We start from the raw sequence: 16,782 nt of genomic DNA, 5'->3' as shown, positions 1-16,782 counted from the left end.
AGTGCTCTAAACTCAATAACAACACTCTCATGATTAATTTGTGCATTTAGTAATTATTAGCTCATATCGATTTTGAATACAAATTAATTGTTCGATGATGTTGGATGAAATCTATGCAATTCCATTTCGGTTCAATGTCCTAATTTTCAAATAGCGATACACCAAGTACAAATCTCTCCCGATGTCATCTGCAAAATGAAATTAGGAGTTTCCATAAGATATAAAAATTGATTGCTTAATTTATGGAAATCTTGATTAAAAATATGTGAAATGCTCTAACTTGCGAGTTCAATGCTACGCTCTGAAATTTGCTCAAGAACTTTATTTGGTTCGATAATGTTGTTTTGACAAACCAATTCACAGCTGTACCACTGAACTCATGAGTTCGAGGATATCACAAGCGTCCTTTTAACTTTCTCATCCATTTTCTATCGGTTTAAGATTTAGATAAATTTCACTGATTTATTGGCTAGTTATGACCGATTTAGGCAGGTTCATATTTCGCATAAATTTGTCGATTATTGAACTAACAGGGCAGAAAATGAGCTGAGAAATAGAGTGCTAGCTCGCTATTGCTAGTGCTTCGGGTTCAAATCCTCTTTTGCTCACCAGAAATTGAAGCTTTTAAATTTTAAATTTTTAGTTGTGCTACATCTTTATGGTTATTCTATAAATTGTAGGCTCACAATTGTTTAACAATGATCTTCTGACTAAATGGATAGAGCGCTGAGTCAATGGCGCAGAGATCCTTGGTCCGAGCACTGCCACTGCTCGTAGTGAAACTTAATAAGGGTAGCAAATTGTCCCTCACAGTAAAAAAAAATAACACTATTATAGTGTGTAATCTTTCACTCCACTATTATAGTGTAATAAATTTGGAAAAAGTGTTTAATTTAAAATTGTTGAATTTCAAGATGTTGAATTTGGAATTGTTGAATTTAAAAATTGTTGAATTTTTATGTGTAAACTCAAAAATTGTTGAATTCTGTTTATGTTGAATTTTCATTCCATTTCGAAGATTTTATTTTATTTTTTTGCCTTTTTAGAAATTTTTATTGGTTTTTCCTGTACTCGGGATCCTCCTAATGCGAAATGATTACATCTAATGCTCGTATCTTCACGATATACTTATTATGCATATAAATATTTATATGCATTTATAAATATTTATTTATAGTCATATTAAAATGGTATTTTTTTTTTGTTTTTAAACCATTTTTGTTAATTTTTGTTGGATTCTGTTATTGAGCAGATCCCTTCTGTTATATATGAAATATAACTATGAAATTTATGAAATATTGCTCCCTAAACTTTTATAGCAAACCAATGTATAAAAAGGCGCAAAGAGTGCAGTTAGTTCTCTTTCGCCTCCCAGTGAACGAATATGCGACATCAGCCTAAATAAAAACCTTTTGTGATAAACCAAATTGTGTATTTTTAATGTCGCATATCACTGGCGACGAGCTAAAACGTAGTGAATCTGATCACGAATCAAACAGTAGTGAATCTGTTCAAGAACAATTCGATCGTGAAAGTAGTGAAGTGGATGTGAGTGTGCAGATTAAGCCAAAAATGTCTACACTCATTGGCTCAATTGAGGCTTACATGCCCGGTGAAAATTTTACACACTACCGGAATCGCATGAATCACCTGATATCTGGAAGCGGAATCGAGGATAGTCGCAAATTATCCATTGCTATCACCTTGATGGGGCCCACCTGCTACTCAAAATTGGTCTCATTATTGTCTCCAGAGAAACCCGAAGACAAAAGTTACGATGAGGTGATGACAATTCTCGAGAAGCACTTCAAAGAGACAAATAACGTGATTTCGGATAGATGCACATTCAACATGCGTTTTCGTCACGACGGTGAGAGCATAGAAGATTACATCGTAGAACTCAAAAGTCTCTCACAGGATTGCCATTTCGGATCATTCTTAGAGGAAGCTCTAAGAGACAGATTGGTCAGTGGAATAAATGACCAACAGATTCAGTCAAAGCTAATTCTTCAGACTGAACTGACTTGGGAGAGAGCGAAAGACATCTGTATTGCGGAATTTCGTGCAAGACGGAATATTCAGTCTATGGGAGGATCTGCAATACCAACACACGCGGTTGAGCATGCTGATGGGTCACGGAAAAAATCATCGACCACGAGGCAGCCACATGGAAAATCACGCCACATGGACGGAAAGAAGCAACGAGACAAATCCAAAGGCTTAACGGACCAGAGTGGACAACAATGTAACCGGTGCGGATTAAGTCATAAAAAAGGAGAATGCAAAGCAGCCAATTCTACTTGTCGTGTGTGCGGGAAGAGAGGACATTGGGCATCTGTATGCTGGAGCAGTGCAGGAACGAGTGAGATTTACAATCTTTTTTCTCTATATTCGACGTCATCAACTAATATTTATACTAACCCCATGCTTCTTTCTATTAGAGTAAACGACAAAGAGGTAACTTTCGAAGTGGACACTGGGGCTGTGGTATCGGTGATTGGTGATGATGTTTTCGGAGAAATTTTTCCTGATGCGCAACTGGAGCCCACTGATTTGAATCTTATGCTTGCCAATGGAGATCCGGTTGATCTTAAAGGAAGATTCTTGGTGAGTGTTCGATCTAAACATCTCTTTTTGTACGTGATCGCTGCTAAGAGAAGATCTTTACCATTGCTCGGTAGGGAATGGCTGTACAGATTGTTCCCCAAATGGCAAGAGGGTATAATCGGTACTTTTGATCCGAATGGTGTGGCCAAAATTGATGAGAATTTCATTGAAGAAATTAAATCAACTTTTCCTCGCGTAACTGATAATAAGGATAAAAATCCAATCGCGAATTTTACAGCGAAAATTCATCTCAAAGAAGATGCTAAACCAATTTTTTTCAAATCACGCGTGATCCCTTTTCATATTCGCGATAAAGTGAGTGATGAATTGGAAAGATTGAGGGAGGGGGGTGTAATTGAATCCGTGCAACACAGTCAATGGGCAAGTCCGATTGTGGTGGTTCCAAAAGGGGATACAATCAGGATATGTGTGGATTTCAAAGTCACCATCAACAAATTCCTAGAGAAGGAACATTACCCTTTACCTCAGATAGATGATCTTCTGGCCAAGTTAGGGACAGGGAAAATTTTCTGTTCAATCGACTTAAAAGGGGCATACCAACAGATTATGGTTGAAGAAAATTCAAGGGAATTTCTCACCATAAATACCCTAAAGGGTCTCTTCAGATTCAAGCGTCTACCTTTTGGAGTTGCTTCCGCTCCGAGTATTTTTCAAAGTTTCATGGACCAATTGTTAGGAAATGTCCAAGGAGTTGTTTGCTACCTGGATGATATCCTGGTTTATGGGCAAACTCGGGAGGGGGTAAAAGCCATCTTATGGGACGTCTTGGGAAAGCTTGAAGAGCATAATGTTAAAATTAATTTGAATAATGCAAGTTTTTCGAAACTTCTATCAAATTTTTGGGACATGTGATCTCGAAATCGGGAATCCAACCCAATCCAGAGAAATTGAGGGCACTTGAAAATGCACCTCAACCCAAAACACTGAAACAATTGCAAGCGCTATTGGGTCTTGTCAATTATTATGGCAAATTCATTCCAGATTTGGCTAACAAGCTCAAGCCACTATACAATCTCTTAAAGACCGAAAATCGCGAGGGTCAGAAACTCAAATGGACCGAAGAACATTCGCAATGTTTCTTACGGTGCAAGAAGTTGCTTTGTGATGAGCAAATTTTGACTCATTTCAATCCCTCGTTACCTATAGTGGTAGCGGCTGATGCGTCACCTGACGGGCTGGGTGCGGTTTTATCGCACATCTGTGAAGATGGTGAGGAACGACCTGTTTATTATGCATCTCGTACTCTCTCACCCGCGGAAAAAAATTATTCCCAGCTTGACAAGGAGGCGGCAGCGATAATTTTTGCTATCCAAAAATTCTATAAATTTCTTTATGGGCACAAATTTGTGATATACACAGATCACCGTCCTTTAATATCTATTTTTGATGTTAAGAAATCAACCTCCATCCTTTTATCTCCACGTATGCTGCGTTGGCAGGAGATAATCTCATCCCTTGATTGCGAGTTGAAATACAGAAAGGGTAAGTCGCAGGGTAATTGCGATGGTCTCTCAAGATTACCGCTTGAAGAAGACAATGAACAAGAAGAAATTCGTGTGGGAATATTCCAAACACGAGAAAGTCCCCTAAATTACGAAATAATTAAGGCAGCGTCCAAGTCAGATCGTGAGATCTCTAAATTAAAAGAAATAATCCTAAACGGATGGCCAGAAAATCCTAAGAATCTCTCGGACGTGCAAAAATTTTACTGGAAATTCAGGTTATCCCTATCTGTTGAAGATGACTGCGTTTACTATGGGTATAGGATTTTGATCCCCCGGAAGTTGCGTAGAAAGATGCTTTATATCCTACATGAAACTCATATAGGAATCACTCGCATGAAAATGGTAGCAAGACAATTGCTTTGGTGGAGAGGGTTGGAGGGAGACATTGAAAAATTTGTGGGTCAATGTGAGGAATGTGCAATTACTGGGAGGGCTAAATCATCAAATTTGGTTCCCTGGAAAAAGACTCAAGTTCCATTTGAAAGGATCCACCTGGATTTTTTTCACTTCGGAGGAAAATCAGTCTTGATTATTATCGATAGCTACAGCAAATGGATAGATTTATATCTCATGAACAATACGTCAGCTGAGAGTGTCGAGGATAAGTTAAATGATTGTTTTGCTCGAATGGGAATTCCTCGCGAAATCGTTTCCGATAACGGCCCACCGTTCGCTTCAGAACACTTCAATAACTTCTGTCATGGTAAGGACATTCTTGTGCGAAAAAGCCCACCGTATCACCCTCAGAGCAATGGTTTGTGTGAACGTGCCGTACAAACTATGAAAAATTCTTTAAGAAAAGAGATGGTTAGAACGGGCAGTGCTCCTCCGCATAAGTTGTCGCAAATTCTGAGAAATATCATGTCGCGATATAATCAGACACCAACTACCGCTACACAGATTTCCCCGGCGGAATTAGTTTTTAATTTTGCTCCGAGAAATAAGACTAACATAATTAATCCACTTTTTCAGAATTCAAGTAAAGTAAAGGGTAGTATTAGACAGGAGAAAAAAGTAACTTTTGAAAACATTAAACAAAAATTTAAAGTTAACGATAATATTTTATACAGAATTACAAGTAAAGATTTTGCAAAGTGGGTTCCTGGAAAAATATTAAAAGTTTTAAGTAAAGTAAGATATATGATTGCAGTTGAAAATAGAATCATCCAGGCCCACGAAGATCAGCTTAAAATTCACAAGGGAAAAATTCCCCAGAAATATTCTTTCATTTTTGAAGAGGGGGAGGAAATAATTGAAGTAAATGATTCCTCATCCTCAAATTCGAAGTTTAGTACAGCAGAGTCAGAAGAGAGCGACTCAGATTCACCTTTTCATGGTTTCGCTCGAAAATCAGATAGGATCCGCCGTCCACCTAGAAGATTGATGTATCATTGAATTATTGTTTGATTTTCGAAGCATGGGAGACCAACCATTGTTAGTTTGTAAGAAAATGAAGGAAAAAGCTTTTGAAAAAGGGAGTGGTGTTATATATGAAATATAACTATGAAATTTATGAAATATTGCTCCCTAAACTTTTATAGCAAACCAATGTATAAAAAGGCGCAAAGAGTGCAGTTAGTCCTCTTTCGCCTCCCAGTGAACGAATATGCGACATCAGCCTAAATAAAAACCTTTTGTGATAAACCAAATTGTGTATTTTTAATGTCGCATATCACCTTCATGTCATTTTTTTTCTTTCATTCGTTGGCCTAACAAGAAACTTATTGTAATTATTATACAGATTGTTTCAAATACATACAAAAAAAAATATATATAAATATTTGATGTACTATATGACTTTTGCCCAATGAAAAGCATTTCGACTGAAGTATAAGTCTTAATTGGAAATTCAACAATTTTTACACAACTTTTGTTTAAAAATTCAATAACTGTTGTCTCAAAAATTAACAACTTTTCTTTAAAAATTCAACAACTTTTGTCGCAAAATTCAACAACTTTTGTTTAAAAATTCAACAACTTTGGTTGAAATACACAAGGTTTCACACTATAATAATGTGAAAAATTATAATCATACTATAATAGTGGTAATTCTTAGATTTATTCAACAGTTTTAAATCACGAAAGATTGTTAAGAAAAATTTATGACTATTATTGTGAGAAATTTTAATACAGATAGCAATTAAATAATTAATTTATCCGAATTCACACTATTATAGTGTTAAAATTTTACACATTTTCAAATTGAACAACATTGTTGAAAATTTCTCAACTACAATAGTGGTAATTTTCAATTACATGACAATAAATTACCAAAATTTTGTGTATTTTTTAAACATTTTTAAATTAAACAACAAAAGTGGTCGATTTTGCATTATTATAGCAGTAAAATTTTACACATTTTTTTACTGTGTGTGTAGTGATACCTAACTTCACAAATTTCACCCAAGTAGAGACAGGAAAAGAGGTAGGAATTTTTTCGAAAATGTTTAGAGATATAGCGCAACACTAATTTAATCAAATTTACGAATTCGATGCTCCAGAACTTTGCATTCTACGAAGATCTATTAATTCCCTACCTCCTGAACTTATTAAAAGAAATGGGAATGATTTTTCTAAATTTTTTATAACTTTAAAATATATAAAAAGTGTAAAAGACGAAATCTTTTACACGAATTTGTTCCCGACAAATGGGAATAAACACATTCCCCATATGTGTAACAATTTTGTTCCAAAAATTACCTCGTCCACGGACACCGAAAGTTTGTGGAACAAATATGTTACAGATGTAGGAATAATATTGTTATAAAAAATGTGCCAATTTGTTCCTGACTATATATATGAATATGAATGGATTTTCGCTTTATTTAGAGCAAAATTAACTAAATAATGAAACTGAGGTATAGAAAATATATAAATATAGCAATTTAGTACTGTATGAATCATGAAAACAATGACGTTTCCATTTGGAGTAGCGAAAAATTTCCATTTGGAGCAGGTTTTGTATTAGCTTAATTTACCCTAGATACAAATTGATTCCAAAAAATTTGTTTCAAGGAAAACTTGTTCCAATATTTTGGTCAGTGTCCAACAGTTTTTACCGTGTAGGGTTATTTTTGTTTCAGGATAATCAATGGACCGTACATGAAAATTTTGCATCCTTTGCTTTTCTGTTCGCACAATGCAATTAATATCTGAAATTTCATTTAATAAAATGACAAATAATTTAATTGTTCTCATGCTGCCATCCCTCCTGAAACACATTGGATTTTTTTTTTAAATTACTTTAAAATGACTTTTCATAAATTAATTAAGCATAAGCCCATATTGTTAAATGACAAATTATGTTATTGAAACCTGCCTGAAAATAAATAAACAGCTAATAGGTATGGGCGGTATGGGAGTTGCATGGGAATGCATCCCTCCTCCCAGCAGCCACAGAATATTAAATGAAGCTCAATAACAAATTATTTTTGATTTAATATTCATTACATAAAGTAATCAATCATAGTAGAAAATAAATTATTGATTTAAAGCTGTGCAATGTATCTGCATTTGGCACATTGAATGCTGATACATTGGTGCACAAAACTTCTTTCACTGAATATAACATCATACTTAATTCACTTCTACTCACCATCAACTTTTGATAAATTCTCTGCATTCATTGGAAAAGTTTCAGGTGGAATAATTGTTTCGGAAGTGCAATAAAAAGTATTTTCCACTTGTTTGAACTTATTCATGGTGCGCATAACAATACTGAGTGAATTTGGTCCTTTGCTGCGAGGAAAAAAAGTTAGTATTACTTGACATAAGAGGTTTTACAATTCAATTTAATGATGATTCTTGGTGTATGTCTTACAATTTTGTGAGGTCCGTAACTTGGTCACTGGGCACTGAAATGTCGAGTGTATAGTGCTCAATGGGGTTGATATCCTTAAAAGCCACAAGAGGGGCATCCAACAAACTTCTCGTTATCAATTGATTCACTACGAGAGAAAACGAAGGTCTCTTATATAGCATTACCACATAGATTTTTCGAGGAGAGTAAAATTGTTATAGGGTAAGGGCTCATAATTTTGACCAGTCTGCTTATAAGCATCGATGTTCCAAGTTTGAAGTGCGATATTTTCAATGCTAATTGACTTTTTTTGTTACTCTCTTTTCAGGAGAGTTGTTTTGTTTCAGCCGGGTAATTCATGGCATAATTATCATTCCCTGAAGCTGATATTGCTTAGTATATCGATTTTGATTAGTTTGAAAGGCTAGCCAATAGTTTAGACCTCGCCGAACGCGATTTTTTCGCCCAAATACAGCAATAAATGGTAATAAACTGTGATAGGAGTCCGGATTTGATAGTCTTAGCACTGGATCACGCCTAAATACGTAGTCTTATGTCTGTGATATGGCCTATGTCATGTTTTGCAGCCATTTTGTTGGAGAAAAATGCGTTATTGATACACTTTTTCATATAAGAGCGTATTTTACTCAAATATATCATTACTTAGGCTGTAAGTGAAGAAATTCCTGAAGTTATCATGCAAAATGCATTAATAACAGCCGAAATTCATTATATTGAACTCCTATTTATGTAAATAGTTCATAAAATAAAATTTTAGAACAAAAAGTAGCGTTTGGGTACAAGTGACAAAATTGTACCAATGCTTCCTTTTTTTAAAAGGGTTTATAAAAATATTAGTCCTTCTCCTAAAAAATTCTAATAAGACATAATTTGTAGCTTTATAATAAAGCTCTCTAAGAAAAAAAAAGTTTCAGGCAAAATATAAATTAGATCTTGAGATATTAAATCCTTTATAGAGAATTTTGAAACATTGGTACAATTTTGTCCGGCATTGTAAAACTTCACGAAATTTCGTGAGAAAAACACCTGTCCAAAATAAGGAGTATCACATCACTGATAAATGTCTTAAAAAATGTCGCATTTTTCACACGAAAAATCTAATTCACTTCAGGTCAAATGTACAAATCACCATTAACGTGAATCAACACAATATTCAATGAATATTCAATAATATCACTCAAAAAAAGCGAAGAAACATTGTTAGTACTTCACCACAGCTAAATAAGACTGAAGTAAACACGAAGTTCTGTCATATTTCTCGTAAGCAATTGCTCACACTGAATTTTCAACAAAACAAATTTAACTCAAATCATATTCAAAATTTAACGTATTTAGTGTTACAATCTTCCAAAAGGAACAAATATTTTGATAAAATTCATTATTCATTAAATATTGGAATAAAAATCCATAATTTTAATCAATTTGTTTTTAGTGTCCAATTTTATCCTCAAAGTGTCCAAAATAAGAAACTGGTCAAAATTATGAGCCTTTCCCCTACAGCATCCTCTTCTTACAGTTTGTCAATTTGAGATTCTCCACCAGAAGCAAGTGCTCAAGAATGATGTGAACCTGTGCCAATTTTGCCAATCGATAATCCACTTCAGCTCGATTGAAGTTACTGTTGCGAAAACCAACTGTGCTATCATCGAGAGAATCTTGGGCAGTTGGATTCTTCAGCAAAGATTTTGCCGACAATGTTCGCGATGGTTTGGTATGATTAGCACTAAAGAGAGATTTTCGCGACGTCAATCGCTTGGAATAGGGTTGATTTTCTTCCTCCAGGGTTCCCCTAAATACAGGAAAATATTCTCAGAACATCTCAATGAATTACATTGCTCCCCGCTAGCACATACTCAGCCCTGAGTTGAAGTTCTTCCGGGAAACATATTTTGCTATTTGTGAATATATACTCGTAATCCTTCCGCGCTTTCTCAATGCCAATTTCCAACAGAAGCTCCAGGGGCTCACTTCCGACGAGGCAAGGAATACTTAGCTCTTTGTGAGCAATAGCATCGATCAGCATTGCCAAGTGGTTGTTGTTTGTTTGTGTATTCTAAGAGATATGCAACCATTTGGAAATTCATGTGAAACCCATTAACCAAAGCTCCTACTTCAATAATTCAAACACAAGTATTTTCTCTCTTTATGCACGTGGGCTTCCGAATCAGAAAAGACAGCTTTATGAAAGGAATAAACTAAAGTTACTAATGCAATATAACTTAAAAACACCTGAGCTCCATAATCCACAAAAATCATAAACTTCGTAGTTTTCGTATTTTGAGAGTTCTGTAATTATCTTCATAAAATCGCACCAGAGGGAACTTTTCAGGATTTTCAGCTTTTCAACAATTTCTGAACTTATGCAATTAACTGTCGAAGTAGCATAATTGCAATGGGTTTCCAGTGGTTTCATGATAATAATACCATACCTTCAACATTTAATAAATTCTAATATGGTTTGAAAAATTATCTAAATGTACGTAAGAGATAATTACAGGTAGATTCATGTGACAATTTCCTGTCACAAATTATTCCATTTTTGAACAAGTTAAAATTTATTGAAATCACTCAGAAAAATGTTTTAGTCGAAAAAGTTAAAAATATTATCAAAAATTGAAAAGAAAATTTAAAATAAAAAATATAAATAAAACTCTTATAAAAAAAATAAATATAAGTTTCAGGTTACACTGGGGCACTACCGAACATAGGGTAGCACCAAACACTGATTTTTACTTGAACTATGACGATCATTTCTTTAGTGAATAAACATCCTTATAGTATCCATGAATTTATACAGGGCTCGTCCTATAAAGTCCAATATCTAATTAAAAAATCGCAGTGTTCGGTGCTACCCCATGTTCGGTAGTGCTACAGTTTCCCCTACTACACAGAAAAAAATATTTTGTAAAATTGTTCGTAAATGTTTGTAAAATCCTATGGCAGACTTACGAAATGCTCGTGAATCATATAACCAACAAACAAGTTCGTAAAATTTTGTGCTTTTTTCACAAACATTATTCGTAGAATGATCATTTGACGAAGATTTTTTGTACTTTTACAAACATTTGTTCGTAAATGTTCGTAAACACACAAAAAATGTTAGTAAAATTTTCTCATTTGCTCATAAATGTTCGTAAATTTTTGTTTGGCAAAAAATTACGAACAAATGACAAAATTTTACTAACATTTTTTGTGTGTTTACGAACATTTACGAACAAATGTTTGTAATAGTACAAAAAATGTTCGTCAAATGATCATTTTACGAATAATGTTTGTGAAAAACTACAAAATTTTACGAACTTGTTTGTGGGTTATACGATTCACGAGCATTTCGTAAGTCTGCCAAAGGATTTCACAAACATTTACGAACAATTTTACAAAAATTTTTTTTTCTGTGTAGAGTAAAGTCAGTACTTTTTCGCCATTAAACAGAGTTTTAAAATTTTAATGTTCTGAAGGGTTTTCCAACTTCAAAACCAATTCATTAGCTTTTGATTGATGATTCTGAGTTGCAAGCTAATGAAATTGCGCACCAAATATATGAATGTTCACACAAACATATAGGATGTCCAAAGCTAGGATATTTTATTGTAGGAGCACGTTTAATTTCTTAACTAAGAATTATCTAATCAGAAAAGGGGTGGCAAAGCGTCCCAGGCTTTGCAAAGTGCTCGAACTCGTGACTTAGATGCTATACCTCAAAAAGCACTTTCGCATCATTTACCGTTTAGCGGTTCTCATTCTCAACCGATTTGAACCGATTCATAAATCACTCAAAAAAAATCTCACTAGTTTTAAGAGGAATAAAATTGATTTTCGGACAAAAATTACTTATCGGTTCATAACCGGTTAATTACCGATCTATAACGGATTTGAACAATTTTATAAATTACTCAAGACATTGTCCAAAACAGGAATACCTTAGGAGTTAATATAATTGAATTTCGGATAAAAAATAGTTATCCGGTTATGAATCGGTTTGGTACAAGCTGGAGGGGTACAGTAGGGCGTTTCAACTAGGAAAAAATTTTTTTGGCACTATTCTCACGGTGCTGTATTTGATGAAACAAGAAAGTTTTTCTTCTACGACCATATGATCAGACGCTGTTTAGAGGTGGCTGAACGACCCTCTCTGTAGAACAAATTTCTGATTTTACCGGATTTTACACTACAGAGAGGGTCGTTCAGCCACCTCTAAACAGCGTCTGATCATATGGTCGTAGAGAACCGATTGTTCAAAACGTATCACCAGAAAAATAGCCATCTTGAATTATTCGAGGTAAAAGTTAGACCCACCTGGAGGGCATAATTTTCAACAGATTTTTTTTTTTTAAATTTGTATTGTTTTGAAAGGTCTTGAATTTCTGTGCCTGACTGCATCCAGTCATAATCGGTTCCGATCTTCGATGAGTCTTTTAAAATGACATTATATCGAGACTAATCTTTTTATTTCCTCCCTCCTACTTCATTTTTTTATTAACTCGCTGAAATCCGTCAAAAATCAGGTTTTGCTAACTTTTCTCAAAATTGGCCAGTTTTTTTTTTTTTTTTTTTTTTTTGAATGATTTTCGAATATATTTTGTTGTTAGTATAGCTAAACACTTTGTGATTAGACACCTTTTACCGGTTCAATTCCTATCCTGAATTATTTAAGGGCAAAAAGGCCTAATTTTCACTAGATTTGGTTTTTTGATTTTTTTTTCAAAAAAATGTTTTTGAATAGTTAAACTCAAAAATGGTAACTTTTATTTTTAAGGAATATAGTACCACAATATTACTAACCAACAAAATCAAAATTTTTGGATTTGGCATTTTCAAAAAAAAATCAAAAAGATATTTTCTTGGCCAAAAACAAAACTTGAACGCATTTTTAGTACCATCATCATCATAATTTTCAAACTCCCCAATAGCGGTGTAAATAGTTGAATTTTGCAACGATTATTTTTTTTTTGAAAGTTTTACAACGATTATCGTTTAATTTTTGAGAATTTAGCTAGAATTTTAAATACGTTTTCACTGTTTCAAAGGTTTCAAATAATTTCAAACGATAAAATCGTTGTAAAATTCAGCTCCCGGTTAAAAAATGAACTCTTTGCTATGATAATCGTTGGTAATACTGCAATGATCGAACAATTAAATTAATTAAACAATGTTGAATCATTCGTAATAACAGTTTTTCAAGGTCACAGTTTATAAAGGCTATAGAGAGTGCATTTCTCATTCGAATGGGATCATATTTGGGATCGTTGGACAGGTCTTGGAATTTCCGATAATACTAAAATGGTTCAAACGGTTTTGAACCGGTAATAAACCGATTCATAGCCGATAAGTAATTTTTATTCGAAATTCAAATTTATTGCTCCTGATGTGTATTTTGGGCAATATTTTGAATGATTTATAAATCGGTTCAAATCGGTTTTAAACCGGGAATGTGGACCTGTTATGAACCGATAAGTAATTTTTGTCCTAAAATCAAATGTATTAGGGTAAGCGTGCCAAATTTCCAGGAATTTTAGTTTTTGCATACACTAGAGATTATACAATTCAAAAAATAACAAAAACTGTCGCTTCGACAAAGATGATGTGAAAAAGGCATTGGAAGAATTCCGGAACAGTAAGTAACTATAGGAATGAAGGTGGACGAAATAGGCCACGTAAGCTATGTCTACATTTTTATTCATTTTAAAAAGTATAAAGAATGATTTTAGAGAAACTGAAGATGATAATTTGCCTTCAGACTTCCAAGCAACACTCCTTAAAAAGAAGTAATAGAAAAAATCAATTTCTATTAAAAATATTACATTTCAAACTTGAGACTTTGGCGCTTGCATGCAACTATGCCGGAATTTGGCATACTTACCCTACTCTTAAAACTATTTTGAGGAATCTTTGAGTGATTCATGACCCGTCAAATAATTTCGTCAGATATCTTTAAGTTTTCTTCAGAAAATATCTACACCTCTGCCGAAAATCTGCCGAGAAATCTGTAGATATTCCTACGAATTTTATTTGGGCTTGGGACAAAATTCGTCAGAAATTTTTGCAGATTTTCTGACGAATCCTGGTGCATACTCTGACGAATTGTTGTAGATATTTTGCCGATTTTTTGTAGATTTTTCTACATTCCAGACTTTCCAGACAGATGTGTCAGAAAAGATGGAATATTTTTCACTGAAGTTTGCAAAATTCAATAGAGTTATTCTTGGTGATTTCACAGTGTTTATATAAAATGAAGAATTCTGCGACGTCGTGTTATAAGTAGAGAATAGTGAAGTGAAAACTTTAAGCAGAACGTCAACCTAAATTTCGTGTTTTTGTATCATTCAATTGGCGATTTTTAAGAAATTAGTATTTTTTCTCGCAACTTTTTACTTATCTAAAATGTGTACTCGGTAATACTTGTTAAGCAGAGCATACCATTTTCTTTATAACTTCTACAGTTTCTTAATAAATCAACAATATTTTTGTGAAGTAATGGAGCTTATGCAGATTTTCTAGGGAGAAATTCTGCCTAGAATCTGTAGATTTTCGGCAGAATTTCTGCCGAAAATCTACAGATTTTCTACGCAGAAATTCTGCCGAAAATCTACAGATTTTCTACGCAGAAATTCTGCCGAAAATCTACAGATTTTCTCATGTACTAGAATATACCGTTAAAATTCAAAAAATCTCCGAGTAAAATCGGCAGGTAGAGCAATGATTTGATGGGGAATGTGTCCAAATCGGTTGAGAACTGGTAAACGGTAAATGATGCAAAAGTACTTTTGATGTACAGCATTTAAGTCACAATTTCTTGCAATTTGCAAAGCTTGGGACGCTTTGCGGAAAACTCGGCCTCATAAAACGCAGACCGAAAATCCCGATTTGTAGCCCTCTAGTGGCGATTTCTATAAGTGGGAATGCACAAAGAAGTTGCAAAAATAAGGGGTAAAAAATATCACTGTAATTGAACGTTATAAATTCTGAAGAAGTCCAGTTGCAAGAATATGTAATTTTTTTAATGAATTTTCAATCAAGATTATCAAGATTTCAATAATAAATTTTAGAGTTATTTGCATAAATAATAAATTTTCAAAGGCCTTTTTCATACTGAGAGAGATTTTCCAACTATCTTTTAGTGTGAAAAGAAATGATGAATTATTAATGACTTGAAAAAACTCACCAAAATCCTGTTCTCGGAAGCGCAGTGAAAGATAAAGTTGAAAGCCACTTTGAGGTCTCGATAGGAAGCTGAGTACTTAAGGATGTCCCAGAGCTTATCGGTAATGCTGAGGCAGTCACGCTCGTGAGTGTTCCCAAAGACGGATGAGACGGTGTTTTCGGAAGTTGAGGTCTTTAGATCGGCAAAATTTATTGGCAGCTCCGTGAGACTCGTGCGAATTTGTTCCTTGATGGTATCGATTGTTGTCGTGTTGCTGCAGGGTTAAAAGAAACATTACTCAAGTCCTTTGCTGCTAAATGGGGCACTTTAGGGCTTACCATCCGCATTCGTAGGCTGGATCGAAGCGTTTATCATCGTGCTTCTTGTACTTGACAATTTCCTTTGCAATCATATCCAGAATCACCAATTGGCGCCAGAACTGTTCGGCGGAGAAATCCCTGGGATCAACAGGTAGCACTTGGTGCAGGATGCACGTTGAATTGGAAATGTTCATTAGAGTGGTCTCATTCGAATTCAGCCAATTGTGCTCGAGAATGGTGTTGGTATTGAGCTTAAAGTGCGACCTGATATCCGTCTCGACGTTCTCATCCTTTCCCACAAACGACAAATGGGATCTCTTAAATGCAGCCAAATTAACATCCTCAAGAGGAATTTGACCATCAAACCAAATCCTCCCACGGGTATTCCATCCTTCAGCAAATTCCTTCTGCAGCAGCAGGACCTTATCATTTTCACTGGAACACAGTGCCCAGACGGAAGTACCAATTTCTGCCACATCCTCGCCCAAACTATTCAAAATCCTAATGACATCCTGATGATCAATTCCCCTGTAATTCTCCTCAACACTCTCCCAATTCTTATATTCCCTATTTTCCTTGAGATTGGCAGAAATATCCAAGGAATCAATAGGACAATCATCCTTGAGAGGAGACCCTGTCAAATCCAAAGTATCCCCCTCAGCCAACAAATCATCAGGCTTCACTGCTGACATCTCAGGCATATCATCAGATTTCTTCCTAGAAGTCACCTAAATCCATCCCCAACATTGAGAATTTCCCAAGAAAAACGGAAAAATTCTAACTTACATTTTTGAAGAGCAGCAAAATATTCGCCTCTGATAACTGGGCTATTTTCTTGAGATAGGACGGTGTTTTTATCACAGAACAATAACTAGCACCACACTCTCTGTACACAGCATCAATTACTTCAGAATATCTCTCCATTTTCTGGACTTTTGAGGAAAATTAAAAGCCGGCAAAATTATTTTTCAAACATAAACAAACGCAAGCGCAATGTCAACGGCTACTCCGAAAAACAGGCAGGCAACACAAAGATATTTAATTTTGCCAATCCCTTCCATGTGCTGGAAAGAGACGACTATTTCTCTCTATTCGTCTGTTTCTCAAATTCACATTTGAAAATTATCGTTAAAAAATTAGTTTTTAGTACAAAAGCAAGTGAAAGCAAAATTAAATTTTTATTCATAAAAAATGAAATAAAAAAATGAATAGAATACCTAAGGAAAAATCAAGAGCACAAAGTTGTGAAAGTTGTTTGTGATAGAGATAAATGATTTTTCTCTTTTCTTTTGTGCAAATTTATTAGCAATTCGGATACAGAGATGCCAAATATTTTCAAAGAAATATGTCTTCGTAACGGTATTTATT

General features: G+C 34.5%; 1 protein-coding gene across 1 annotated transcript; it reads right to left on the bottom strand.

Moving 5' to 3' along the window:
* Positions 1 to 33: 33 nt before the first annotated feature.
* LOC129810002 (protein zwilch) lies at positions 34 to 16,425 on the bottom strand. Its single transcript, XM_055860184.1, has 8 exons — positions 16,201 to 16,425; positions 15,433 to 16,142; positions 15,116 to 15,368; positions 9,807 to 10,006; positions 9,468 to 9,742; positions 7,954 to 8,080; positions 7,729 to 7,871; positions 34 to 188 (listed from the first exon to the last, which is right to left on the bottom strand). The coding sequence occupies exons 1-8, from the start codon at positions 16,336 to 16,338 to the stop codon at positions 112 to 114; spliced, it is 1,923 nt and encodes a 640-aa protein (XP_055716159.1). The 5' UTR covers positions 16,339 to 16,425; the 3' UTR covers positions 34 to 111.
* Positions 16,426 to 16,782: the final 357 nt, after the last annotated feature.

This window comes from Phlebotomus papatasi, chromosome 1 (assembly GCF_024763615.1).
Source record: "Phlebotomus papatasi isolate M1 chromosome 1, Ppap_2.1, whole genome shotgun sequence".
NCBI classification, from domain to species: domain Eukaryota; kingdom Metazoa; phylum Arthropoda; class Insecta; order Diptera; family Psychodidae; genus Phlebotomus; species Phlebotomus papatasi.
Note: the sequence above shows the minus strand (reverse complement) of the source record. Positions and strands in the feature narration are given on the sequence as shown.

Bases quoted from the DNA above. Each gene is read 5' to 3' on its own strand.
- LOC129810002 (XM_055860184.1), bottom strand. From the start codon at position 16,338: ATGGAGAGATATTCTGAAGTAATTGATGCTGTGTACAGAGAGTGTGGT. The intron at 7,872-7,953 runs GTAAGACATACA...TTTTCCTCGCAG, and splicing joins GTTACGGACCTCACAAAATT to CAAAGGACCAAATTCACTCA. The intron at 189-7,728 runs GTGAGTAGAAGT...TTCATTTTGCAG, and splicing joins GAATTTATCAAAAGTTGATG to ATGACATCGGGAGAGATTTG.